Source organism: Megalobrama amblycephala, linkage group LG14, assembly GCF_018812025.1.
Source record: "Megalobrama amblycephala isolate DHTTF-2021 linkage group LG14, ASM1881202v1, whole genome shotgun sequence".
Classification (NCBI taxonomy): Eukaryota; Metazoa; Chordata; class Actinopteri; order Cypriniformes; family Xenocyprididae; genus Megalobrama; species Megalobrama amblycephala.
Window position 1 is genome coordinate 18,337,736 of NC_063057.1, and position 27,367 is coordinate 18,365,102.

The window sequence follows — 27,367 nt, forward strand, 5'->3', positions numbered from 1 at the left end:
TGCAAAGTAAGTTCCAATTCAGATCAGATAGTATGCGCTTTCGGACACACCATTTGAGTTTAGCTCCAGCTAAATAATTAATCATAAAAAAATAATTAAAATGAACCTGTGCAAGCTAATCAAGGTCTTCAGGACTAGGCTACTAGAAAGCTATGGGAGTTTGATTAAGGTTGGAGCTAAACGCTATAGGAAAACCCCTGCTTTATAGGGTTAATACTTGCATAAGCATGAGTTTAACTCTTTTTTTGCTTGAGTAAATGTCCTGAATGTTCTCTTCTCCTGACATTACAAACAGGCTAGTATGTCTTCTTCAAGGAGCAAGAGCCCACTTGATACCATTTCAGGACAGTACACTGATGGAAAAAGTCATGGAAAACGTAAGAGTGTAACTGTGTAGTGCTGACTGATGCTCTCTGTTCTTTTCCCAGCATCACTCTGAGCTTCAATCTCTCTGGGCTTTCACTTGTCAGATAAATAAATGGCTTATCAGTGTCTAATTTCATAATAGCTGATTATTGATCTGCATGAGTTGGCAGTGTAATTGAAATGAGGCTGGAACATTGTGTCTCAGAGTGCTAGGAAAAGAGACGACCTCACAGTGAATCATTCTCTCTGGTTCACAAAAGACGTCAGTAGATTCATGCCCTCCGGCGGATGAGGAATTTTCAGTAGATTAAAACTCTCTCCATATTGATGGCACAAGCTGATTTGATTAGTCAGAACATTTTACCTGCTTGCCTCAAACAGACTACACAGTGCGGCTGAAAAACAATATTTAGTTTTGAATTTTAAAAAAAAATCCATCAGGAAGACACTTGTTTTCAGGAAAGTAATTTTCTGGTGTATCAAATTGGTACTGAAAATAAGCTACAGAAAAAAAGGTTTATGAATAATGAACCATCAGATATAAAAAGTGTCAGATGTTTATTGTAAATATTGCCCAATATAGCGTTGACTTGAATAAACTGAGACTACAAACAAAGACTATAGAATAACACAAGACGTGTCACTCGTATTGTTTTGAATGGGAGAAAGTGTAACGCGCAATATGGCGGAATAGGTCCCGCCTTCTAAATAAGAGCCAATCGCCGACTGGTAAAGTCATCGCGTCAGTTCAGCGGCCGTTAGAATCACCGGTTTCTATAGAAACAGTCAGACTCGCGCCTCCAAAGAGACGCGCATTTAGGTCTGCGCATGCGCATTAGCTTGATCCAGCCTGAAAAATAGTTTTTTTGTCATGATTCGAGCGTTTAGAAACTAAATTTATGAGCCGGTTGTTGTTAGATTTCATTGGTGATTTCAAATATGAAATTTAATCGTAAGGTTGGCAAACAGTTTCCCCATTCAAAGAGATAGGAGCTGCATGATGCCCAGGATGCCCGAGAGGCGTTTCAAAGATGTCCGCCGAGTGAAATGACTTGTCTTAAAGGGACTTTACTACAAACCACCTTGTAAAGTCATCATGAAATCATCTCCCTCTTCCCCTTCCTCTTGCAGTGACATCCCTTCTCTGTTGTGTTTACTGGCGCGAGGGCGGGACAACCTGTCACTCACATGATATCAACCAATAGCAAACCACAACCATCCAATCAATTCCCCAAAATCAAGCCCTGCCCCACATTCTTCCTTGTTCCAGAAGTCGTTTCATGGTTTCAAGAAAAGACTATCCAACTTCTGTTTCATGCAGACTTTCTGTGAATGTTAGATTTGGCAATTGCTTGAATTGTCAGTCACCACAGTCAGAAAAAAAGTCCTGCAGTGATAAAATAACCATATTATTCATATCATACATGTATTAAATGTGCTAGCCATTTTGATTTTGGTGTTTTAGCTATGAATAGGTAGAGGTTTACATATCAAAGTTGTGAAAACAACTTTGTTTATTTATTTTTTAAAAAAGTGTATTTTTAATCCATTACATAATTTAAATAAAAAATGTCCTGTTATTTCTGGACATTATAGGACATAGTAGGTTTGCTTAAAAATACAAAGGCTTATTTATATTTCTGTTTTTCTACATTTTAATAGTGCTTCTAGTGATCATCTGTTTGAAGTAGACACACTCTTTTAAAAAGTAATTGCAGATAAAGTTTTGAGTCTTTCGAATCAGTGATCTGTGAACTTCATGCAAAATAGTAGTAATAATAAAAAGTTCATGATCACGACTTTGCTGTGTGTTGAGCTAATCAAATGCAAAATAAATCAAGAACATTTTAAATCCCTCATTTCCAGTGGGCTGTGGGCCGTGGAGGTCAGTTGCTCATAATTATAATGTACAAAGACCCATGAGATCATCTAAAATGAACAACAACATGCAGTGGTTTCATGAAAACGACAAATCCTTCCCCATTAAAAATAAAAAAATAAATAAATGAAATAAAAACTTTTCAGTAATAATAAAAAGCGCCTTTGTGTGGCATAATGAGGTAAATTATAGCTTGAGCGGTCAGTGAAAATTACAGGGTGTCAGTCATTTCAGTGAGTTTCTCTAAAACACCCACATTAATTATATCAGCTTCACATCAGTCAAGCTTTTATCAGGTGGGTGTCTGAGAATCCTGCTTATTGAATACAATGTTTCAACGGAAATAGATTTTAGTGGCTTGCTTTTGTGAAAAGGCTATTTAAAAATGAATAGTGTCTACTTACATAAGTTTGAGGGCAGTTTATTGTTTTACAGTAAAAACAGTAATATTGTGAAATATTATTGAAAATGTTTTAAAGTGAATTTTTATATTATAAAATTAAATTTCAGCATCATTATTTCAGTCTTCAGTGTCACATGATCCTTCAGAAAACATTTTAATGTGCTGATTTGCTGCTCAAGAAACATTAAATATTATCAATGTTGAAAATAGTTATGCTGCTTATATAGGCCTATGTATATTTTTTGAAACTGTGATACAATTTTTTTTTCAGGTTTCTTTGATGAATAGAAACCAGGCATCATATACTGACATATTGAGGTAAAGAAAGACAGAAAGTTCCAGCAGAAGGAAATAAGATTGATAAAATCATATTTTCTTTCAAACATCTTTCTACTATTAGAACATCTCTAAATTAAAGTCCCACTCTGCGGTAAGAGATGATTTACTTCACTAAAGATCATCTATTTCAGGCCCATCAGTCCTGCTTCTTTAGTCCCCCCCCAAAAAACATTCTAGGATCTTTAAAGGATTAGTTCACTTTCGAATTAAAATTTCCTGATAATTTACTTACCCCCCATGTCATCCAAGATGTCCATGTCCTTCTTTCTTCAGTCGAAAAGAAATTAAGGTTTTTGATGAAAACATTCCAGGATTTTTCTCCATATAGTGGACTTCAATGGCCTCCAAATGGTTGAAGGTCAAAATGACAGTTTCAGTGCAGCTTCAAAACGTTCTACATGATCCCAGACGAGGAACAAGGGTCTTATCTAGAGAAACCATCACTCATTTTCTAAAAAAAAAAAAAATAATAATAATAATTATATATACATTTTAATAATGCTCATCTTGAACTAGCTCTCTTCTCTATTTGAATTCCGGCAGTGTAGACACTGATAAGTGTATTACTGCCTTCCACAGGTCAAAGTTTGAACTAATTGCTATATACTTGCACTAGCATATTGTATATGAGAATTTAGTTCAAACTTTGACCTGTGGAGGGCAGTAATACACTTAGCAGTGTCTACACTGCTGGAATTCTAATAGAGAAGAAGAAGAGAGCTAGTTCAAGATGAGCATTTATGGTTAAAACGTATGAAATTTTTTTTTTTTTTTTTTTTTTAGAAAATTAGCAATGGTTTCTCTAGATAAGACCCTTATTTTTCGTCTGAGATCGCTGTAAACTGTAATTCAACCATTTGGGCTCCTTTGAAGTCCACTATAAAGAGAATAATCCTGGAATGTTTTCATCAAAAACCTTAAATTCTTTTCGACTGAAGAAAGAAAGACATGAACATCTTGGATGACATGGGGGTGAGTAAATTATCAGGAAATTTTAATTTGAAAGGGAACTAATCCTTTAAGGTAAAGGTGTCATTTTCTTTTCCAACAAAACGACCAGCCCCCCATCATGCTTGGTTGGGAGCATGAAGTGTGTATCGCTGTCAGGCAGGTCTGTTTAGTGTTTGCACAGGTTCAGGTCAAAGATGTTATATACAGCATGTTAAAATCTGAGTCTCTGGTTCAACTTCTGATGGTCTCAGAGGAGCTCCAAGCTCAAGAAGAGAGATCTGTGAGAATCTGGATGGCAGATAAGATAAGGCAGTGGAGGGAGGCAAAAAAAGAGGTCTCACATAGGCCTAAAAGTTCACATTCATGAACAAAAAAAAAAATTCTCAAGCACTGGGACAGAAATCATTTTTCATCAGCACTTACAACCACTAATATATATCTTTTTTAAATTATTATTATAGATTACTGTTACAATCATACAGAAACATAAATCATTAATGCAACTAATTATAAAATAAACAGGCTAAATACGCTAAATATTAGAATCAAAAAACTACTTCACCGATGTCCGATTCGCTACTGAATCACTCTTTTGAGTCGGTTCTTTTGAATAAATCGGTCAAAGGATATAGCTAAACGGTCTGAATCGATTCGCGATTCAGTGTGATTCATTCTGACAGTGACAGCTGACTCACGCGTTAAATCGTTTGTAACGGCTTTTCTCATTAATTAAAACACTAACCAGAGACTTTAGAAGAAACAAAACACGAAGCGCCCTGGACACAGTGAAAATTCACCTACAATCCTTTGAAACCAAACCTGGAAAGGCGTCCTCTCGTTTGTTTGCTATGAAAAAGGCATTTTTGAAGTCCAACACCTGCACGTGCGCAGCTTGTGAACGACTCACCTCAGGTAAACAAGTAACGTTAGGGCCTACATCAAAACACTGTAAATGCCAGAAAGTATGTTAGTACCGTGGTATTCTTTGAAGTACCTTAGTCACATATTATAGTACAAGAATATATTGTTGTAGTATAAATGACATTTAAAGGGAATTTTCGCTAGTAGTAACGTGTCATATTGAATAAGCAAACATTTAAGGAAATTTGTTGCGCAGTATTTTATGGCACAAATTTAACTTTATACCACTTATAGAATGGTTATATTCACCTCGCATTATCTAGTCATTATCTGTCACGAGTATGTGCAGTAAAAAATAATACATTAGTTAATAATGTACTGTAAAAGTCATCATGACATTACAGTTTAACAGTTTTGGGTACAGTGACATTAAACATACCGAAGTGGGCGAATGTGAATGTCCACCGCTTTACATACACAAACAATTAAAAAGTATTGACGTAATTGCATAATTGACATATTTATTTAGGCTATTGATGTATTTTTCAGTCATAGTTGACTGCAAAAAACATGGCATGATTGGTTATGGGTAACTTTTAAAGGTAATGTTCCCCAACATTGACCATCACATTCCAATATATATATCTTAATATTAGTGCTTTATACATATACCAGTTTGTGAGTCCCACATGCTAGTGAATCCTTCAAACCATCAGCACCCATTACCAAACCAACCCATGGTAATTTTCACGCAATACCCTGTAGCCTTATTGACTAAAGGCTTAACGGATTCTCCATATCCATCATGCTCTCTTGCCTGTAAGCCGGTGTCTTAGCGATCATCTCGCCTCCATGTTTGGCCGATGAGATGTGCTGGAGAGATGAGCCGAATGGCCTCCCACCCCATACTTATCTGCTTGTGCCTGAGCTCCATTTCTAGCACACAAAAGAAGCTATTAGAGCCTGGAACCTGCACAGGGTGCAGTGCTGAAAAGGAAGAAGAATTAGCAAGTCTAAGTGTGTTCAGAGAGAGTGAGAGAGGATCGACTGGAGGTCTGGCTCGGGTCACCTTCATAGATTAAAGAGGATGAGAGTCACCTGGGCCCATATGCAACAGAAATCTCAGAGTGAGAGCGCTGACGTGGCGTCAGCTCCCCGCTGTCCAAAAGATCAGCATTTCAGATTTCTGCATTTACACAAATTTACATGTAGTGTCACTTTTATTTCTCCCAACTCTAGTGCCAAAGAGTACAATGATATATTGGACATCTACCATGGTAATACAGTGCTTTTGGACATTTATTGTAACATCACGTATCCTAAAGGTCACCTTAAACAGTGCTTTTTTTTTTTTTAACTGGGTAGCAAACACAGGCAACACTTGGAGGATTCAGCATAGTTTGCTCTCCAATCACACATTCTCTTCATTGGAAGAATTAACAATCAAGAGAAAATCACAGAGGAATTCATGTCATATAATCATCATTTAAGATAATTGCACCTAGGCCAGTGTAAATGCAGTGACATGCCTATGTACATGGTTCAATGACGTGAACACATTTTTTTGTGTCCATATGGTTTAATTAAATTTAAAAAGGTTAAAATTTCAAAATAAAATATAGCTGCGAGCAGCGATGGCGGGCCCAAGCCCGGTGGCACCGCCACCCCGGTGGCTTCAGGGCAACTGTGCACAGCGGGCAATAGGCATTTAAAACGGTTAAACATCAAAGTACTATGTCAAATTCACTCCACATTTACTGCACTACAAGGTGCCACTATAGAGCCCCTCCTCCCTGCCCATTTTCAAAGGATTACATGTGCCAAGTTTTAACATTATTCTGATGAATTTTGAAGCAAATCAGGTAAAAATAAGAGGGTGATCTCAATGTATGCTGAAAGTGACACATTTTCTGCTTCCAGTTGGTGGTGCTATGACTTTGAATCACAATAGTCACATCCATGTGATCAGCCTTGTACAACGAAGACTAAGCCGAAGTTTCATCAAAATCAATTAATGTATGCAGAAGTTATAACACTTTGTTTCCCTTTTCTTGCCATAAATTCGTTGCCTCGCCACGGCCAAACCGTTTGAGATATCCAAAATCCGTTTGCAATTAAACAACTTCAATGTGTTAGCAACAAGTTAAAAACAGCTTGGTATAAATTGGATAAACCCTGTAGGAGTAGTAGTATAAAATTTATAGCCTGTTTTTTCAAAAAATTAACATTCAAACCAAAATAGCCGACTTCCTGTTGGTCGGAGCTAATGAATGTAAATTAGAAAATTGTCCGGCTTGATGAGAACAATATGTGTACCGAGTTTGGTGACTGTAGGAAAAACTAACCCCCCCACTTTTGTCAAAAGGTGGCGCTACTGGGCCCCTCCACCACGCCCATTTCTATGGCTTTGTCCATGTCTACTGGTTGACAATATTGATGTGTGTGTTGTGTTTCATGCAATTTGAAGCATGTTAAGAGCCTCAAAAACACTCAAGAATATTATTAAAGTTTGATGTGTTGCCATGGCAACAATATTTCAAATATCAAAAATCCTGTCATAGGTCTACATCTGCTGTGTATTGACATTACACTGATGAAGTTTGAAGCAAATCAGGTAAAAATAAGAGCGTGATCTCAAAGCATTTCAAAAAGTGATACACTTCCTGCTGCCAGTTGGTGGCGCTATAACTTTGACTCACAATACTCACATCCATGTGATCAGACTACTACAACCAACACACTCGTGAAGTTTCATAAAGATCAATATATGTATGCAGACGTTATAACACATTTCCTGTTTCCTTTTTCTCGCCATAAATTCGTTGCCTCACCACGGCCAAACCGTTCGAGATATCAAAAATCCGTTTGCAATCAAACAACTTCAATGTGTTAGCAACAAGTTAAAAAAAGCTTGGTGTAAATTGGATAAACCCTGTAGGAGTAGTAGTATAAAATTCATAGCCTGTTTTTTCAAAAAATTAACATTCAAACCAAAATAGCTGACTTCCTGTTGGTCGGAGCTAATGAATGTAAATTAGAAAATTGTCCGGCTTGATGAGAACAATATGTGTACCGAGTTTGGTGACTGTAGGAAAAACTAACCCCCCACTTTTGTCAAAAGGTGGCGCTACTGAGCCCCTCCACCACGCCCATTTCTATGGCTTTGTCCATGTCTACTGGTTGACAATATTGATGTGTGTGTCGAGTTTCATGCAATTTGAAGCATGTTAAGAGCCTCAAAAACACTCAAGAATATTATTACAGTTTGACCTGTTGCCATGGCAACAATATTTCAAATATCAAAAATCCTGTCATAGGTCTACATCTGCTGTGTATTGACATTACACTGATGAAGTTTGAAGCAAATCAGGTAAAAATAAGAGGGTGATCTCAAAGCATTTCAAAAAGTGATACACTTCCTGCTGCCAGTTGGTGGTGCTATAACTTTGACTCACAATAGTCACATCCATGTGATCAGACTACTACAACCAACACACTCGTGAAGTTTCATAAAGATCAATATATGTATGCAGACGTTATAACACATTTCCTGTTTCCTTTTTCTCGCCATAAATTCGTTGCCTCGCCACGGCCAAACCGTTCGAGATATCAAAAATCCCCTGGCAATTTTTAATCATCAGTGTCTTGACTTCATGCTGACCGAGTTTGGTGGCGATCGGATTAATCGTCTAGGAGGAGTATATCAAATTCCAGAGCATGCGTTTTTCAAACAACCCTTAATAGCTGACTTCCTGTTTGCGTGGCGTTTAACTTAGAGCACGAAAGTTGTTCGGCCCGATGAGGTCTATATGTGTACCAAGTTTCATACTAATACGTGCAAGCGTGTTTAATATATGGACCAAATTTTCAGACTTTTTTCAAGGGGGCGCTGTCGAGCCCCCCTGCCACGCCCGGGTACCAGCCTCTGCGGCGTCCTAATGGCCGCGGATTCCAATGTGTGTGCCAATTTTCAAGAGTTTTTGAGCATGTTAAGGCCCCCAAAAAGCCCCGGAAGACGGAAAAAAAAAAAAAAAATAAATAATAAATATAGCTGCGAGCAGCGATGGCGGGCCCAAGCCCGGTGGCACCGCCACCCCGGTGGCTTCAGGGCAACTGTGCACAGCGGGCAATAGGCACTTAAAACGGTTAAACATCAAAGGACTATGTCAAATTCACTCCACATTTACTGCACTACAAGGTGCCACTATAGAGCCCCTCCTCCCTGCCCATTTTCAAAGGATTACATGTGCCAAGTTTTAACATTATTCTGATGAATTTTGAAGCAAATCAGGTAAAAATAAGAGGGTGATCTCAATGTATGCTGAAAGTGACACATTTTCTGCTTCCAGTTGGTGGCGCTATGACTTTGAATCACAATAGTCACATCCATGTGATCAGCCTTGTACAACGAAGACTAAGCCGAAGTTTCATCAAAATCAATTAATGTATGCAGAAGTTATAACACTTTGTTTCCCTTTTCTTGCCATAAATTCGTTGCCTCGCCACGGCCAAACCGTTTGAGATATCCAAAATCCGTTTGCAATTAAACAACTTCAATGTGTTAGCAACAAGTTAAAAAAAGCTTGGTGTAAATTGGATAAACCCTGTAGGAGTAGTAGCATAAAATTCATAGCCTGTTTTTTCAAAAAATTAACATTCAAACCAAAATAGCTGACTTCCTGTTGGTCGGAGCTAATGAATGTAAATTAGAAAATTGTCCGGCTTGATGAGAACAATATGTGTACCGAGTTTGGTGACTGTAGGAAAAACAAACCCCCCCACTTTTGTCAAAAGGTGGCGCTACTGAGCCCCTCCACCACGCCCATTTCTATGGCTTTGTCCATGTCTACTGGTTGACAATATTGATGTGTGTGTCGAGTTTCATGCAATTTGAAGCATGTTAAGAGCCTCAAAAACACTCAAGAATATTATTACAGTTTGACCTGTTGCCATGGCAACAATATTTCAAATATCAAAAATCCTGTCATAGGTCTACATCTGCTGTGTATTGACATTACACTGATGAAGTTTGAAGCAAATCAGGTAAAAATAAGAGGGTGATCTCAAAACATTTCAAAAAGTGATACACTTCCTGCTGCCAGTTGGTGGCGCTATAACTTTGACTCACAATAGTCACATACATGTGATCAGACTCCTATAACGAACACACTTGTGAAGTTTCATAAAGATCAATATATGTATGCAGACGTTATAACACATTTCCTGTTTCCTTTTTCTCGCCATAAATTCGTTGCCTCGCCACGGACAAACCGTTCGAGATATCAAAAATCCCCTGGCAATTTTTAATCATCAGTGTCTTGACTTCATGCTGACCGAGTTTGGTGGCGATCGGATTAATCGTCTAGGAGGAGTATATCAAATTCCAGAGCATGCGTTTTTCAAACAACCCTTAATAGCTGACTTCCTGTTGGCGTGACGTTTAACTTAGAGCACGAAAGTTGTTTGGCCCGATGAGGTCTATATGTGTACCGAGTTTCAGACTAATACGTGCAAGCGTGTTTAATATATGGACCAAATTTTCAGACCTTTTTCAAGGGGGCGCTGTTGAGCCCCCCTGCCACGCCCGGGTACCAGCTTCTGCCCGGCCCTGTTGGCCGCGGATTCCAATGTGTGTGCCAATTTTCAAGAGTTTTTGAGCATGTTAAGGCCCCCAAAAAGCCCCGGAAGACGGAAAAAAAAAAAAAAAAAAAAAAAAAAAAAAAAAAAAAAAAAATAAATAAATATAGCTGCGAGCAGCGATGGCGGGCCCAAGCCCGGTGGCACCGCCACCCCGGTGGCTTCAGGGCAACTGTGCACAGCGGGCAATAGGCACTTAAAACGGTTAAACATCAAAGGACTATGTCAAATTCACTCCACATTTACTGCACTACAAGGTGCCACTATAGAGCCCCTCCTCCCTGCCCATTTTCAAAGGATTACATGTGCCAAGTTTTAACATTATTCTGATGAATTTTGAAGCAAATCAGGTAAAAATAAGAGGGTGATCTCAATGTATGCTGAAAGTGACACATTTTCTGCTTCCAGTTGGTGGCGCTATTACTTTGAATCACAATAGTCACATCCATGTGATCAGCCTTGTACAACGAAGACTAAGCCGAAGTTTCATCAAAATCAATTAATGTATGCAGAAGTTATAACACTTTGTTTCCCTTTTCTTGCCATAAATTCGTTGCCTCGCCACGGCCAAACCGTTTGAGATATCCAAAATCCGTTTGCAATTAAACAACTTCAATGTGTTAGCAACAAGTTAAAAAAAGTTTGGTGTAAATTGGATAAACCCTGTAGGAGCAGTAGTATAAAATTCATAGCCTGTTTTTTCAAAAAATTAACATTCAAACCAAAATAGCTGACTTCCTGTTGGTCGGAGCTAATGAATGTAAATTAGAAAATTGTCCGGCTTGATGAGAACAATATGTGTACCGAGTTTGGTGATTGTAGGAAAAACTAACCCCCCACTTTTGTCAAAAGGTGGCGCTACTGAGCCCCTCCACCACGCCCATTTCTATGGCTTTGTCCATGTCTACTGGTTGACAATATTGATGTGTGTGTCGAGTTTCATGCAATTTGAAGCATGTTAAGAGCCTCAAAAACACTCAAGAATATTATTACAGTTTGACCTGTTGCCATGGCAACAATATTTCAAATATCAAAAATCCTGTCATAGGTCTACATCTGCTGTGTATTGACATTACACTGATGAAGTTTGAAGCAAATCAGGTAAAAATAAGAGGGTGATCTCAAAACATTTCAAAAAGTGATACACTTCCTGCTGCCAGTTGGTGGCGCTATAACTTTGACTCACAATAGTCACATCCATGTGATCAGACTCCTATAACGAACACACTCGTGAAGTTTCATAAAGATCAATATATGTATGCAGACGTTATAACACATTTCCTGTTTCCTTTTTCTCGCCATAAATTCGTTGCCTCGCCACGGCCAAACCGTTCGAGATATCAAAAATCCCCTGGCAATTTTTAATCATCAGTGTCTTGACTTCATGCTGACCGAGTTTGGTGGCGATCGGATTAATCGTCTAGGAGGAGTATATCAAATTCCAGAGCATGCGTTTTTCAAACAACCCTTAATAGCTGACTTCCTGTTGGCGTGGTGTTTAACTTAGAGCACGAAAGTTGTTCGGCCCGATGAGGTCTATATGTGTACTGAGTTTCATACTAATACGTGCAAGCGTGTTTAATATATGGACCAAATTTTCAGACTTTTTTCAAGGGGGCGCTGTCGAGCCCCCCTGCCACGCCCGGGTACCAGCCTCTCCGGCGTCCTAATGGCCGCGGATTCCAATGTGTGTGCCAATTTTCAAGAGTTTTTGAGCATGTTAAGGCCCCCAAAAAGCCCCGGAAGACGGAAAAAAAAAAAAAAAAAAAAAAAAAAAAAAAAAATAATAAATATAGCTGCGAGCAGCGATGGCGGGCCCAAGCCCGGTGGCACCGCCACCCCGGTGGCTTCAGGGCAACTGTGCACAGCGGGCAATAGGCACTTAAAACGGTTAAACATCAAAGGACTATGTCAAATTCACTCCACATTTACTGCACTACAAGGTGCCACTATAGAGCCCCTCCTCCCTGCCCATTTTCAAAGGATTACATGTGCCAAGTTTTAACATTATTCTGATGAATTTTGAAGCAAATCAGGTAAAAATAAGAGGGTGATCTCAATGTATGCTGAAAGTGACACATTTTCTGCTTCCAGTTGGTGGCGCTATTACTTTGAATCACAATAGTCACATCCATGTGATCAGCCTTGTACAACGAAGACTAAGCCGAAGTTTCATCAAAATCAATTAATGTATGCAGAAGTTATAACACTTTGTTTCCCTTTTCTTGCCATAAATTCGTTGCCTCGCCACGGCCAAACCGTTTGAGATATCCAAAATCCGTTTGCAATTAAACAACTTCAATGTGTTAGCAACAAGTTAAAAAAAGTTTGGTGTAAATTGGATAAACCCTGTAGGAGCAGTAGTATAAAATTCATAGCCTGTTTTTTCAAAAAATTAACATTCAAACCAAAATAGCTGACTTCCTGTTGGTCGGAGCTAATGAATGTAAATTAGAAAATTGTCCGGCTTGATGAGAACAATATGTGTACCGAGTTTGGTGATTGTAGGAAAAACTAACCCCCCACTTTTGTCAAAAGGTGGCGCTACTGAGCCCCTCCACCACGCCCATTTCTATGGCTTTGTCCATGTCTACTGGTTGACAATATTGATGTGTGTGTCGAGTTTCATGCAATTTGAAGCATGTTAAGAGCCTCAAAAACACTCAAGAATATTATTACAGTTTGACCTGTTGCCATGGCAACAATATTTCAAATATCAAAAATCCTGTCATAGGTCTACATCTGCTGTGTATTGACATTACACTGATGAAGTTTGAAGCAAATCAGGTAAAAATAAGAGGGTGATCTCAAAACATTTCAAAAAGTGATACACTTCCTGCTGCCAGTTGGTGGCGCTATAACTTTGACTCACAATAGTCACATCCATGTGATCAGACTCCTATAACGAACACACTCGTGAAGTTTCATAAAGATCAATATATGTATGCAGACGTTATAACACATTTCCTGTTTCCTTTTTCTCGCCATAAATTCGTTGCCTCGCCACGGCCAAACCGTTCGAGATATCAAAAATCCCCTGGCAATTTTTAATCATCAGTGTCTTGACTTCATGCTGACCGAGTTTGGTGGCGATCGGATTAATCGTCTAGGAGGAGTATATCAAATTCCAGAGCATGCGTTTTTCAAACAACCCTTAATAGCTGACTTCCTGTTGGCGTGGTGTTTAACTTAGAGCACGAAAGTTGTTCGGCCCGATGAGGTCTATATGTGTACTGAGTTTCATACTAATACGTGCAAGCGTGTTTAATATATGGACCAAATTTTCAGACTTTTTTCAAGGGGGCGCTGTCGAGCCCCCCTGCCACGCCCGGGTACCAGCCTCTCCGGCGTCCTAATGGCCGCGGATTCCAATGTGTGTGCCAATTTTCAAGAGTTTTTGAGCATGTTAAGGCCCCCAAAAAGCCCCGGAAGACGGAAAAAAAATAAAAAAAAAAAAAAAAAAAAAAAATAATAATAATCCTTAGAAGAACAAGAGGGCCCTGCGCGAATTTTCGCTTGGGCCCTAATAATCCTTAGAAGAACAAGAGGGCCCTGCGCGAATTTTCGCTTGGGCCCTAATAATCCTTAGAAAAACAAGAGGGCCCTGCGCGAATTTTCGCTTGGGCCCTAATAATAATCCTTAGAAGAACAAGAGGGCCCTGCGCGAATTTTCGCTTGGGCCCTAATTAGCAGATTACTTGCATACATTCTCTTTTTTGAGGGAATTTTGAGAGAATAGTTGGAGGATGACTGCAAAAATGTCAATGTGGTGTAACTGTAAAAACTTTGTACCAAATAGTTGATCTTGTTTAAAAAAGGTGAAATTAAAAAAAAAAAAAAACACTTGAAAATGGTTCCAAATAGTAGGTCAGTTTATATTACATCTTTAATCAGCATCATAAACTAGGAATATTTGACTAAATTGGCCCCTATAATAGAAAGGCTTGTAATAGGAGTCAAATGGTGTAACCGGTTACACCATTTGACATTTCAATTTAAAATCAAATTTGATAGGCATTATCATGGAAGCACATGGCCTTGTAGGAATAAAAAGTTAATACTCATGTCACATGGTCTTCTTGCACAATTTGGACAAAATGGCTCCTTGAAAGGTGGTTACACCACCTTGACACTTCAGAAACTTGATTTGACTCACATGATTCCCCAAATTAATTATAATATCCAGAACAATGGTGTACCATTTACTTTTATTTTCTGAGAATTTCTTTTTTGAGAATTTCACCTTTTTTTAAACAAGATGAATTATTTGGTACAGTTTTTACAGTTACACCACATTGACGTTTTTGCAATCATCCGCCAAATTTTCTCTTAAAATGAATTGAAATCAGACATTTTCGACTTTGTTCTCAAAAAAGAGAATGTATACAAGTAATTTGAAATTTTAACCCTTTTAAATTTAACTAAACCATATGGACACAAAAAAATAGTGTCACGTCATTGACCCACATGCAAAAGCTTCATGATCTGCAAAGTGCTTAAACAGGCAGTTATGTTAGGTCAGGTTTCTTGCAGCAAAAACATTTATAATTTAGTTTTACTTCACCATGTTTCCGCTTATGTGGCTACATTTTGCTACCATATAATACTTCTGTATTGCAAATGCGGTACCTGGAAGTGTCAGACTGAATGACACTCAATTATAGCCAAAAGCAGAGGTGTCTAACTTCTGCACAACCACCTGAGGCTTATCTGAACAGCTGCACACAAATACATCATAAAGGGTTAGTTCAACCAAAAATTAAAATTCTGTCATTAATTACTCACCTTCATGTCGTTCCAAACCCGTAAGACCTTCGTTCATCTTCGGAATACAAATTAAGATATTTTTGATGAAATCCGTGGGCCTCCGATAGACTGCAACACAATTACCACTTTCAAGGCCCAGAAAGGTAGTAAAGACATCGTTAAAATGGTCCATGTGACTTCAGTGGTTCAACCGTAAGTTTATGAAGTGACGAGAATACTTTTTCAACAAACAAAAATAACAGCTTTATTCAACAATTTCTTCTCTTCCATCTCAGTCTCCTACGCTGTTTAATCATTGTGTTCTGAAGATGAACGAAAGTCTTATGGGTTTGGAACGACATGAGGGTGAGTACTTTGACAGAAATTTAATTTTTGGGTGAACTAACCCTTTAAGGTTCGATAGTCTCATTATTATTATTAATAACTTTAAGAAGGGAGAAGAGAAATATGGTAATTTACTGTAGTGAGTTTTCACAAAAAGCTAAGTAATTGGGGAAACAGTTATTGACCTCTGAGCTTTCCTGACCTTTTTGCTCAGTCTTTCTCATAAATAGTGCATTAGTGTTACATCAAAATGGTTGTATTGTTTTCTTCTTCTTTGAGGCTCACTTATAAAGCTACTGAAGGTTTTTGTGACAAGAACAGTCATAATTTAGTTTTTATGACCATTTTCCACCTTGTTTCTGACCCTTAGGATTAAATGGACATTTTTTGCTGCTTTGCCTTTGAAAAACGACACTTCGCAAGTGATCAACAGTGCCCTGGTCAGCTCACAGATGATCGGGATCTTGTTCAGCCACTCATTTCTAACATTGGGATCCTTCAGATGGATATGCAGAGCTGCAGGTGCTGCACACATCCAGGAATGGCTCAAGGTTTGGTGGCCTTTCCTATTCTTTTCTCTTATATTGTTTCATTTTTTTTGGTTTATTAGTATAGTAGTATCTATCCTTATCTACAGTATCTCACAGAAGTGAGTACACCCCTCACATTTTTGTAAATATTTTATTATATCTTTTCATGTGACAACACTGAAGAAATGACACTTTGCTACAATGTAAAGTAGTGAGTGTACAGCTTGTATAACAGTGTAAATTTGCTGCCCCCTCAAAATAACTCAGCACACATCCATTAATGTCTAAACCACTGGCCACAAAAGTGAGTACACCCCTAAGTAAAAATGTCCAAATTGGGCCCAATTAGCCATTTTCTTTCCCCGGTGTCATGTGACTCGTTAGTGTTACAAGGTATCAGGTGTGAATGGGGAGCAGGTGTGTTAAATTTGGTGTTATTGCTCTCACTCTCTCATACTGGTCACTGGAAGTTCAACATGGCACCTCATGGCAAAGAACTCTCTGAGGATCTGAAAAAAAGAATTGTTGCTCTACATAAAGATGGCCTAGGTTACAAGAAGTTTGCCAAGACCCTGAAACTGAGCTGCAGCATGGTGTTGTCACATGAAAAGATATAATAAAATATTTTCAAAAATGTGAGGGGTGTACTCACTTCTGTGAGGTACTTTATATTTCCACCTCACCAAGACTGAATTGAAAATCTTTTCATTCAGATGTATGTCACAATATGGAAGTAAAATCGCAACTATAAATTTGACAAAAAACAACATCTTCTTGAAGGATTGTTGTCTAAGAAGATATGTAATGTGGACTAAAAGATACATTGACTACAGGTAATTTTTCAAAAGAAAATTTGTCTTTTTGTAAATTGAAAGCTTGAATAATAGGCTACATATTAGAGGTGGGAATCTTAAGGCACTTAACGATTCGATCCGATTCCGATTCTGGGAGGGACGATCCGATTCCCAAAACGATTCTTAATTAATTATCCTGCTGTGCAAAAAATTCTCTAAACTTTTTATTTTAACCAAAATTGGAGTTACTATGCTTTTTGTATATAGTTTGAATATCTGTTTGACAGTATTGCCAAATTAAAAATGATTATGAATATTTCTTTTTCAATACTTTTAATTTATTAACAAAGTTATTTTCAGGATTAACAAACTCTGAATGAATGGTAAGCCATACAATTGCAATGAACAATCATTAAGAATAAACAGTTCTCAATTTGTATGACAATTTATGTGACAAAAAAAATTTGTGTGATCAATACGCACACTGTGTAATCAATTTGCACACTCAAACACACTCAATTTGTGTGACAAAACAAAAGTGTGACAATTTTTCAGTTTATTTTGAACATTTTAACAAAAAATGTCTAGAGCCACACAAAAAAAAAATCTTTAAAACAGGCTAATGCAGAAGAAAAATGTCAGGGAACAAATTAAATACAAACTTAAATATTCAACATCTAGGCTGGCCTACCATAGTTTATCTTATATAATACTATAATACTAAGTTTTTGTGTAGGAACAGCAGTTGGTCCACATGTTCAGAAGTAAGTGTGCTTCGCTGTGCTGTCACAATATCACCTGCAGTGGAGAAGACCCTCTCTCTGCAGACACACTGGTTGCTGGAATGCATAAATATCTCTTTGCCATTTTGGAGAGCACAGGAAATGACACCTTGTTGACATGCCACCAGTTGAGGGGGTCCTCTGTTAGAGGGAGTGGTGGGGTACTGCAATACCTGGTCATCTCCTCTTCAACCAAGGCAGAGGGTGACTGATGATATGGTGTATCTGAAGCATCAGAGAAGGTCTGCCCCAGCAGATTGTGAAGCAGAGATGAAGCTCTTCCTTTTGAAGTAGTAGGACAGTCATCCTGCAACTCTGTGACTTCAGGCTGTGGGCTCACTGAGATGTTGGCTTCTTTCACAGTGCTGTCTTCTAGATTGTCAGGCACTTCCTGCTTTTAAGCAATTAAAAGAAATTAAAATAAACAGAGTGTAGATAAAAAATAACTCTTCCAGTAATTCAATGAGGTAATGTAAGTCACAGTATACATTATTATTTACACACTGATAAATATTTAAATATTTAAAGAAATTAGAGATTAATTTAATTAAAGACATGAAATCATCACACAAATAAGCCTTAATAATATTGAGACCGTAATATTGCACTCTAATGTCACATGCTAAAACATTTAGTCAATGATGATAAAATAATTACCTCTTGTAATGATGAAGCTTCAGTGATCAGTGTTTTGTAAGTTTCCTCTCTCTTTTCTTTGGAAAGAAAAGGCAGTGCCTTAAAGCGTGGGTCGAGAGAAGCACATTTGTTAAGAAGGCTAGTCTCCTGGTCAGTGGTGTACCTTTTGCTGAGGTCCTCACATATGACCCTCTTTATCTCCCTGATCATCACTGATTTTTCCTCAGTGTTTTCTTTCATGTCCTGGATCAGTTTAGCATGCAATGGGGCAATTAAACACGCAGTGGGGCTGCTCTCCTCTGACATCAGAAGTGTGGCATCTTTCATAGGCTTAAGAGCAGTTATCACATCCTCACTGCATGAAATATCGGATTCCGTGAGAGTGAAGATTTCAGCCGCTCCTTTTCTCACCTCCTGTGATAGTAACGCAGCACAGACAGCCGGCTGTTGTTCAAGAAATCTTTCAAGCATCTCGTATGCGCTGTTCCATCTAGTGATGACGTCTGATTTCAGTTTGTGAGACGGAAGATTTAGTTGTTTTTGCTTCTCCTTCAACTGATGGTTTGCAATTGCGCTGCGGTGGAAAAAAGTCGCGATCCGCCTCACTCTCCCTAACAACCTTGACACAGACGGCAACTTCAGCGCTCGTTGGGAAGCCAAATTCAGTGTGTGCGCATAACATCTAACATGTGAAAACTTGCCGAGCTGTGCTGCAACAGCCATGTTAGAGGCATTGTCACTCACCAAAACCAAGTCTTTGTTCCGAATTTTCCATTCGTCTGAAACATTGTGCAGTAGTTCAGCAATATTCGCCCCTGTGTGACTTTCGCTCATAGCACGCGTTTGCAGAACACAAGCTGCAAGCTTCCACTCATCTGTAATGTAGTGTGCCGTAATAGTGACATACGATTCTGTTGTAATTGATGTCCATGCATCGCATGTTATTGCCACTCTGTCCGTCTTACTTAGGGATTCTAAGATGTGATCTTTACACTCACTGTAGAGTGCGGGGACAGCCGTCTCACTAAAATAACGACGCGAGGGCAAAGTGTATCGTGCGAAATCCTTGGTTTTCCACAACGGAGTACGGGCGCAGATCTTTGGCAATAAAACCCGCCACTGATCGGGTAATTCGTTTTGCCTTTTCAGAATTCGGTGGAAGCTTTGCTACTTGATCCAGGGTCCTTTGAATGTAACTGGGAGTGTTCGTGATTGGAAGAGAATGCTGTTTCTCCAGCTCTGAGTGGAACCGCGTAATATGTTTCTTCATGTTAGTCGTGTTGCCGAAATATTTGAATTTGGCGCTACAGACTTTGCACACAGTATGGCTTTTATCAACGACACCTTCGGTGTCTTCAGAAAATCCAAAATGTTGCCACACATCCGATTTTAAATGAGATGGTGCAGGTCGTAGTTTGTCCATTTTATCTTAAACTAAGCTAATTCACCAGCATATGAACGGTCGTCCATCAACGTCTTTTTTGTTTGGTCACGTGAGTCTTGACAGCGCTCGCATTTGAATTGAACACAGAATCGATTCTGAATTTTTGAGAATCGATTCTGGATCGTTAGATAACGAATCGCGATGCATTGATGCATCAAGCTTTTCTCCCACCACTACTACATATAGAGAAACTGCAAAGTAAGCATTTTCCTTCCTGATCTTTCATTTGGCGCTAATTGAATGTTTTCAGTTTTCTCTTAAACCAACATGCAAACTCATCAACATCACTTTGTTAGTTTTTCAAGAATTGCGAAAACCTTCATAAGTTACTTTTGTACAATGAGAATAGGGGTACCAAATAAAGCACTGGGTATACTTCATTGTTTTACGCGTACGCTAGCATATGCGCACTGTTGAACGCAAAGCCTTGCAAATTATACTTCATTTGACTCGTACGCGTACACAGGCGTTCGACACGTGCAGTTTTGAGCAATCTCTCGCCACGAGTTATATGTATTCTTTCATGCTAGAGTTGTACAAATGAGGGTACTTTGTAACCTCTTCACACAATCTGTCATCTGTATAGGTCTCCATTGTCGCTGTAGCCTGCATGCGTTCCGGTCTGTTCTGTTTATGCAGGTTTTCTTTGATTACCTTGAGAATCGACACCCCCAGGGCACGGTTGCCACCTTGTGCACTGTATGCTGACCCTCGCGTATGCATAAAAAGTGAAGTATACTTTGGGCTTAATGCAACGTGGCATGCTTCCAGTGTGATGTGTAATGTCCTGTTAATTTTCATTAAATGTTTTTTTTTTTTTTTTTTTTTTGTACTTTAAGATATAGTTTTGAGTTGTGATAGTTTAAGGATCATCAGGATTAATGTCTTTGAATAATGTCATGAAGTAAAATAAAGGCATTGAGCAGGAATCCGGAATAGAGTGCAATGAGAAAATATAATTTGTATAAAATGTAAGTCTGTCCATTCAAGCATGCCTGATGCCCCATCCTTTTCAAATAACTGGACGATTGCTTTTGAAATGATTTGCAGATACAAAAGAGCTCAGTGTCTAGTTTCGCACACTACATTTTTATTTAACAGGCAAAAGATAAAATGAGAATGAATGAATAAATAAATAAAATAAAGAAACAAACAAGTGTAATTATGCTCATAGCCACAAATGTCCAGTGTATCAATAACACTATATTAAGAATGTGTGATTAAATGTGTCAAAGCATAAAATGGAGAATTGCATCTCCGTAAATATGTTTATGCAGTTACCTGCATAGCCAGGATCAATGGAGGATACTTCAGTTAGAGAAAATTGGGAGCAAACAAGGCATGAAACTGGACACAACAATATGTTAGCAGTCCAAATGTATCAAGAGCACAATAACCCAGATACAGCTTTATAAAATATGCCTGAAAGAGCTTGTGAAAGCTAGAAAAAATAGTAATTTGCTATAGTATGCAATAAATGCCCTATCCATAGTGTTTGATTTGTATAAATTTCGGCATTTATTGGAATCATAGTGGATGTGACCTGGTTGTTTTGAAATTAATTAAACATTTAATATAACTGGCGAAGCTGATTATGTTCCTACACTATATACGGAGCACTAAATCTATTTTATCCAGATATCATATAGATCCAAGACAAAGGGCTTGAACTATGAACTATGTGCTGGAGAGACAATTTTGTTTATGGACACTGTTCTGCATGTGGCACTATAGGATTGGAGTTGAGCCCTCCAACCTGTAACATACAGATTGGTCTACAACTGGCTAACAGCATTTATTTCCAGGCTGCAGGCTACCTGAAGGTCACTGTTAAGGCAGAATTGAATCAAAAGCACATTATAAATGATTTTCTGCTCAAGACCAATCAGGATGATGCTCATGTTTCTCGTTGTTCTCTTCTGATTATGGGAGTGCACTTGTGTTTTTCTCACTATTTCTGAACGTAGTTGTGCCAGTGGCCTAGGACAGTGAAGATATATACACATATTGAGATATATGCACATATTGAAAACAAACATATGCACGTCTAAATAAGGAATATTTCTTGAGCACCTGATTTGATCCTGATCCTGATTTCTGAAGGATCATGTGACACTGAGGACTGGAGTAATGATGCTGGAAATTCAGCTTTGCCATCACAGGAATATATTACATTTTAAAATATATTCAAATAGAAAACAGTTATTAAAACATAAGAAACCTTTTTTTCATTAAAACATTAACAAATCCCATTCAACATTATTTATTCAACACTACAAAATCTTGACCATGAACTTTTGAACGGTTGTGTGTGTGTGTGTGTGTGTGTGTGTGTGTGTGTGTGTGTGTGTATACATATATTGTGTTGTTGCTTTTGTAAATATCATGTACCTTCAATGAATATTGTAAATACCAGCACAGGGTCATATTTATTTATTTATTTTTTGTAAATTGTTTCTCTTGGTTTTGTGTAGTTGGGGAGTTTAAAATTGGCTTGAGTGTGTAGTGCAGTTCAAAATGATAGATTGCAGTTTTGATGCTAAAACAAACACATGCATATATTCCGACCAAAATCTCGGTAACAAACAAAAATATTGGTTTGTTGTTCAGTTTAGCTGAAATTGTGTTTTGCAATAAAAGAAAGAATATTGACAAAGCATTTATGTGACCTTAGACTGCATATTAAACTGTGTAAGCGTAAGATTGGACATGTAAATCCACTCACAAATGTGCAAAACATCTGAAAGAATTTAATTTTCACTTTGAGCCTTAGACACACATTTTGTGGACATTGTGACATTGATAACTTTTCAGAACTCGCACATCTATCTTATATAAACTAAGTGTCATTATTGGAGAACAGTATTTTAAGCATGAAAGTTGAAATTAGAATCACACAATCAATTTATATCAAGAAGTCTGTGAAGTGTGCAATAATTAAATTTTTGATTATCAGTAAAACCCAGTGCAGTAACATTTAAGATAAACCACTGCATCATTTTGTCCCTTTAATTTGAACAATCACACCAGCTTCACAATCTCATTCAAACACAATGAACGTGTCAATTTGAGTCAACAGATCAATGAGGTAATAGATGGCTGTCTGTGACCTAAGAAGGTGCTTTGCATCCTTTAAAGAGTTCAGCAGAGGCTTTTGTTTATCTTTGTGAATGATTTAGAGACATACAGAATATCAGTTCATAATGCATAATTGTTTGAAGAAACTAGACCTTATCAGAACGGCTCGTAAGGTGATCGTTTTCTCCCATTGATCCCTGCAAATGGTGGCTGTCATGTTGAGAACTCTTCCAATAACCCATGTAATCAAATGCTCAAAATTGGCCTCGTTCTGTGAGTGTCACATGTTTAGGTGAGTCAGTTGTGTGCGAGGGGAAAAAAAACTACTGGCTGCTTAGTTATGCTTGGCATTTTGCATGACAAAATATGTTGGCCTTGGTTTGTCTCATGTCTTTTGAAAATGGCACGTGGTTGCTGGTGAACAAAAAACGTTGAGTCAAACTAATTCTAGTCTTGTGGGTGAAATATATTAGTGGTTTTCAAATGGTGAGTGATGTCTCCAAGATGCTCTTACAGGGTTACAAAGAGGAAAAACCAATAAGGACAGGTTACAATAGCAAATTAAATTTACTTATGCTCTCTTTCTGTCAGTCACATTTGATGTTACGTCAGAACTGACGAATGAGGTCTCACTCAAGATCCCAGTCACCTTTGAATGGTTACAAAACAAGCTAATGGTACACTGAGTACCTTGGTCTGCAGAATTTGCATCATGATCTCCGCCTCGCTCTGTGGGTATAAAAGGAGCAGTGTGATAATTCTTGCATTCAAGCTTTAGCTTAGGAGCCGAGCACTTCATTGTTGCTTCATCTATCACTGAGTGAATTCACGAGTCATCTCTTCAGTTCGTGTTGAAATGATGGCGCATTTCAGCGGAGATCTAAAAGAACTTCCTGCCTGCTGTTGCAGATCTCTCCCTGAGCCTGCACGCTGAAACTGTGTCTCCTCTGAGCGCTTCAGTACTGCTGAAAGAGCATATTCCTCTCTCTAAAAGAGCAGCACGGGTGTGATATTGCATCTTTTCAAAGATGTCATTCCTCTCGTGTGTTTCTGGGCGCAGTCGCTTTCTACATCAATCTGACAGTCACGATGGCTTTCTCACGTGTCTGGGCTTGCAACATGCTGAGGCTGCGTTCATGGATGAGTCATGTATCCATTGCGGGAAGATGACCATTGCGATGCTGCGATCAAGACTCACTTACCTCAAGGAAAGAGGTAGAGTCTTCTCTGCCACACCCCAATCTAGTTCCTCTCTACGTGAGAGGGCTATTTTGGCTGGTGGACAGGGTAATCTGAGGGTGACAGTGTGAGCTTCCCTGACAGGACAACCTCCCCGGACCCCCCCCCCCTTGCATCGCAAGCTGTGGAGCTTCCGGAGGAGATTGCTGGTCCTTCTCAGCGGGGACCCAGTGTCTCTTTCAGGGCTCCGGCAGATGATCAGATGTCGATCGCTGCATCACAAAGTGGGCTTGAGTCCTCTGGAAATGAGGATTCGGCTGCATTGCCTCCCTCTGGGACTACAGCATTGCCTGAGTCTGATCCAGAGCTGATCCAGATTCTCTGGGCGATGAATGTCACTGTGCGGTCCTTGTGCCAAGTGATGTCCACTTTGGTGGTCCAGGAACGCCACCTATGGCTGAACCTGGCAGATATGAGGGAGTCTGAGCAGACCCGTAGTGTACATCAACTGACTGGGTGGTCTATGCTCCCCCCGCATGTCGCCTGCCATCTCCTCCTGTGGATTCAGAAACATCTGAGGTCGCTTTGTGCCATTCACATTCCGGGCAAGCTCAACCGTGCAGCAGATGCACTGTCACGACAGCTGTCATATCCCGGAGAATGGAGACTCCATCCCCAGTCGGTTCAGCTGATTTGGGAACGCTTCGGAGATGCATAGGTAAACCTGTTTGCCTCTCCAAACAATTCGAGTTGTTTTATTCCCTGACCGAGGGGACTCTCAGCACGGATGTGCTGGCACACAGCTGGCCGCGGGGCCTGCGCAAGTATGTGTTTCCCCTAGTGAGCCTTCTCGCACAGACTCAGTGCAAGATCAAGGAGGACGAGGAGCAAGTCCATTTGTTCGCGCCTTATTGGAATGGCCAGACCTGGTTTCCTGAACTTGTACTACTCACGACAGCCCCTCCCTGGCCAATCCCTCTGAGGAAGGACCTTCTTTCGCAGAGAGCGGGCACTCTTTGGCACAATCTGTGGAACCTACATGTGTGGGTTTTGGACGGGACATGGAAGGTTTAGGTACCTTTCCACCTCAGGTGGTAGCTACCATCACTTTGGCTAGAGCCTTGTCTACTAGACACACCTATGCCTTGAAGTGGAACCTCTTCATCACCTGGTGTTCCTCTCTCTAAGACAAGAACTACAAGAACGGTTGAAAAGAAGGCTGTCTTTTTCCACCCTCAAGGTCTATGTGGCTGCTATTTTGGCTCACCATGACTTTATCGATGCTAAGCCGGTGGGGAAGCACAACCTGAGAGGGGCTAGGAGGCTTAATCCACTTCGCCCCTAGCAGATACCCTCTTGAGACCTTGCAGTGTTTCGTTCTGCACTGTGGGGAGCTCCCTTCAAGCCATTGCACTCAGTTGACCTTAAGTTCCTCTGTTTGAAGACGGCGCTCCTGACAGCTCTGGCATCTGTTAAGAGGGTCGGGACCTGCAGGCATTTTCAGTTGACGAAGCATGCCTGGAATTCGGGCCGGGTAACACTGACGTCATCCAGAGACCCCGGCCTGGATATGTGCCCAAAGTTCCCACTACTCCCTTCAGGGATCAGGTGGTGAACTTGCAAGCGCTGCCCTTGGAGGAGGCAGACCCGACCCTAGCACTGCTCTGTCCAGTACACGCTCTTCATGCTTACGTAGATAGAACTCAGTGCTTCAGGACCTCAGACCAGCTCTTTGTCTGTTATGGAGGCCAGCAGAAGGGAAAGGCTGTCTCCAAGCCAAGGTTGTCCCACTGGATAGTGGATGCTATAGTCTTGGCTTACCATGCTCAAGACCTGCCATGTCCCCTAGGGGTGAAGGCACACTCGACCAGGAGTGTTGCTTCCTCCTGGGCGCCTTGCTAACAGACATCTGTAGAGCTGCGGGCTGGGCGACAGATAACACATTTGCGCAATTCTATAATCTCCGTTTAGAGCCAGTGTCCTCCCATCTACTCGCCACTTCAGGCCTGTCAATCTGCTTGCTGCGCCATTCCACTCCATAGACTGCATGCATGCGCTATTTTCCTCAGGTGAGTTCCATAGTTCAGAACCCTGGGTTCCTCCAGCACTGTTGATGTCTAACACTTGTGTGCATGCCCTGTTGGTCACCCCCTGTGTCAGACTAGGTTCCTCAGTGTGTTGTGATTGCCACCTCTGGGCAATCCCATGTGTGGATTTCCATAGTAAGTCTCTTGACAGCATGTGTCTTTCCCTTGGCAAGACCACTCTTGCCATCTCTGATGTTGAAACATATCCACCTTGTTGGTTGGGTACCTCAGAGATCTTCCATATGTATCACCGCTATGCAGTTCATATGTGTATTATGTAAGACCTTCCTACGGGCAGACAGCCTGTGAGCATACTTTCAGCTGGAATATTAAGTCTGGCCTTTCGCTCGTGCTGGCCTCATGACAGGGTGCTATGGCTTACACAGGGCGCTGGAAGACAGTCATTGTGGCATTTTTGCATGGGGACCCCCTTCGTCAGTTCTGACGCAATGTTGAACGTGACTGACTGAAAGTGAACGTCACTGTTATGTATGTCCCCTTGACACAATTGCTGTACCGCTGAAACGGCCGGGACACTCCGTCTCGGCTCCTCAGCAAAAACTTGAATGCAAGAATGGTCGCGCTGCTCCTTATATACCCACAGAGCGGGGTGGAGATCGCGATGCAAATTCCGCAGACCAAGGTACTTGGCATACCATTGGCTTGTTTTGTAACTCGGGTGAGACATTCGTCATTTCTAACACGTAACATTTCTGTTCCCTCCTTCAGGTAACAGGGGTAACATACGTAACTGAGACGTTTCATCTTTCAGCTTTCAAAAAGGAGGTTATTTGTTTTTTCTCATATTATTGGTAGATGATGTAAGAGACTGTTATTTTGTTCAAAATCATTTGTGACTTGGTTAAGCTATTTAAAATAGACAGTCAACGTGGACAGGATATTTGACACCCCACGATCAAACCAAAACTATGCAAGGTACAAAAATATGACCCAGATTACATTAAAATAGTTTCACTTGCAATAAAAAAAAATTTTCTCAACCAGGATGTTTTGTGTTCTGAAGCTTTGGCTGCTGAATGCAAGAAATGTTTGTATAATTTTAAATAATTTTCTCCTCCAACTTCAAAATTGTCCGATATCATTGTTTTACCTTTTTTTTGTAAAGGGAGTTTAGCTTAATCTTTGCACATTCGCTTTGTAGACACTGGATCTGTACTTCTGCTTACGTCACGCATGACCTTTGTGACATGATTACGTAATGCGTGTGGATCGCAGAGCTAGTGCAAGAAGAGCATTTATGGTTCTATACCGAGAAGAATCCTGGAATGTTTTCCTCAAAAACCTTAATT

At 39.7% G+C, this 27,367-nt stretch overlaps 1 protein-coding gene and 1 long non-coding RNA gene across 4 annotated transcripts in view; one reads left to right on the top strand and one right to left on the bottom strand.

Moving 5' to 3' along the window:
- Positions 1-4,614: 4,614 nt before the first annotated feature.
- The window catches only part of LOC125244567, a 31,070-nt gene continuing 8,317 nt past the window's right edge, over positions 4,615-27,367 (top strand). For both annotated transcript variants that reach the window (XR_007179331.1, XR_007179330.1), the window contains exons 1-2: positions 4,615-4,850; positions 15,898-16,078. This is a non-coding gene — a long non-coding RNA (uncharacterized LOC125244567). The remainder of the gene's footprint in view (positions 4,851-15,897; positions 16,079-27,367) is intronic.
- On the bottom strand, positions 17,146-19,221 carry LOC125244565 (E3 SUMO-protein ligase ZBED1-like). Of its 2 annotated transcripts, none has more exons than XM_048154655.1 (2): positions 18,291-19,221; positions 17,146-18,024 (listed from the first exon to the last, which is right to left on the bottom strand). In XM_048154655.1, exons 1-2 carry the CDS (start codon positions 19,101-19,103, stop codon positions 17,638-17,640), a joined length of 1,200 nt encoding a protein of 399 aa, XP_048010612.1. In that variant the 5' UTR covers positions 19,104-19,221; the 3' UTR covers positions 17,146-17,637. The 2 variants fall into 2 exon arrangements, with proteins under 2 accessions (XP_048010612.1, XP_048010611.1); XM_048154654.1 differs by having other exon boundaries at positions 17,146-18,027.

What these genes read in the sequence shown, in the direction of transcription:
- LOC125244565 (XM_048154654.1), bottom strand. Translation starts at nt 19,103, where the DNA reads ATGAGCGAAAGTCACACAGGGGCGAATATTGCTGAACTACTGCACAAT. An exon ending in AAGCTTCATCATTACAAGAG is followed by an intron (nt 18,028 to 18,290) that starts GTAATTATTTTA and finishes ATTGCTTAAAAG; the next exon opens with CAGGAAGTGCCTGACAATCT.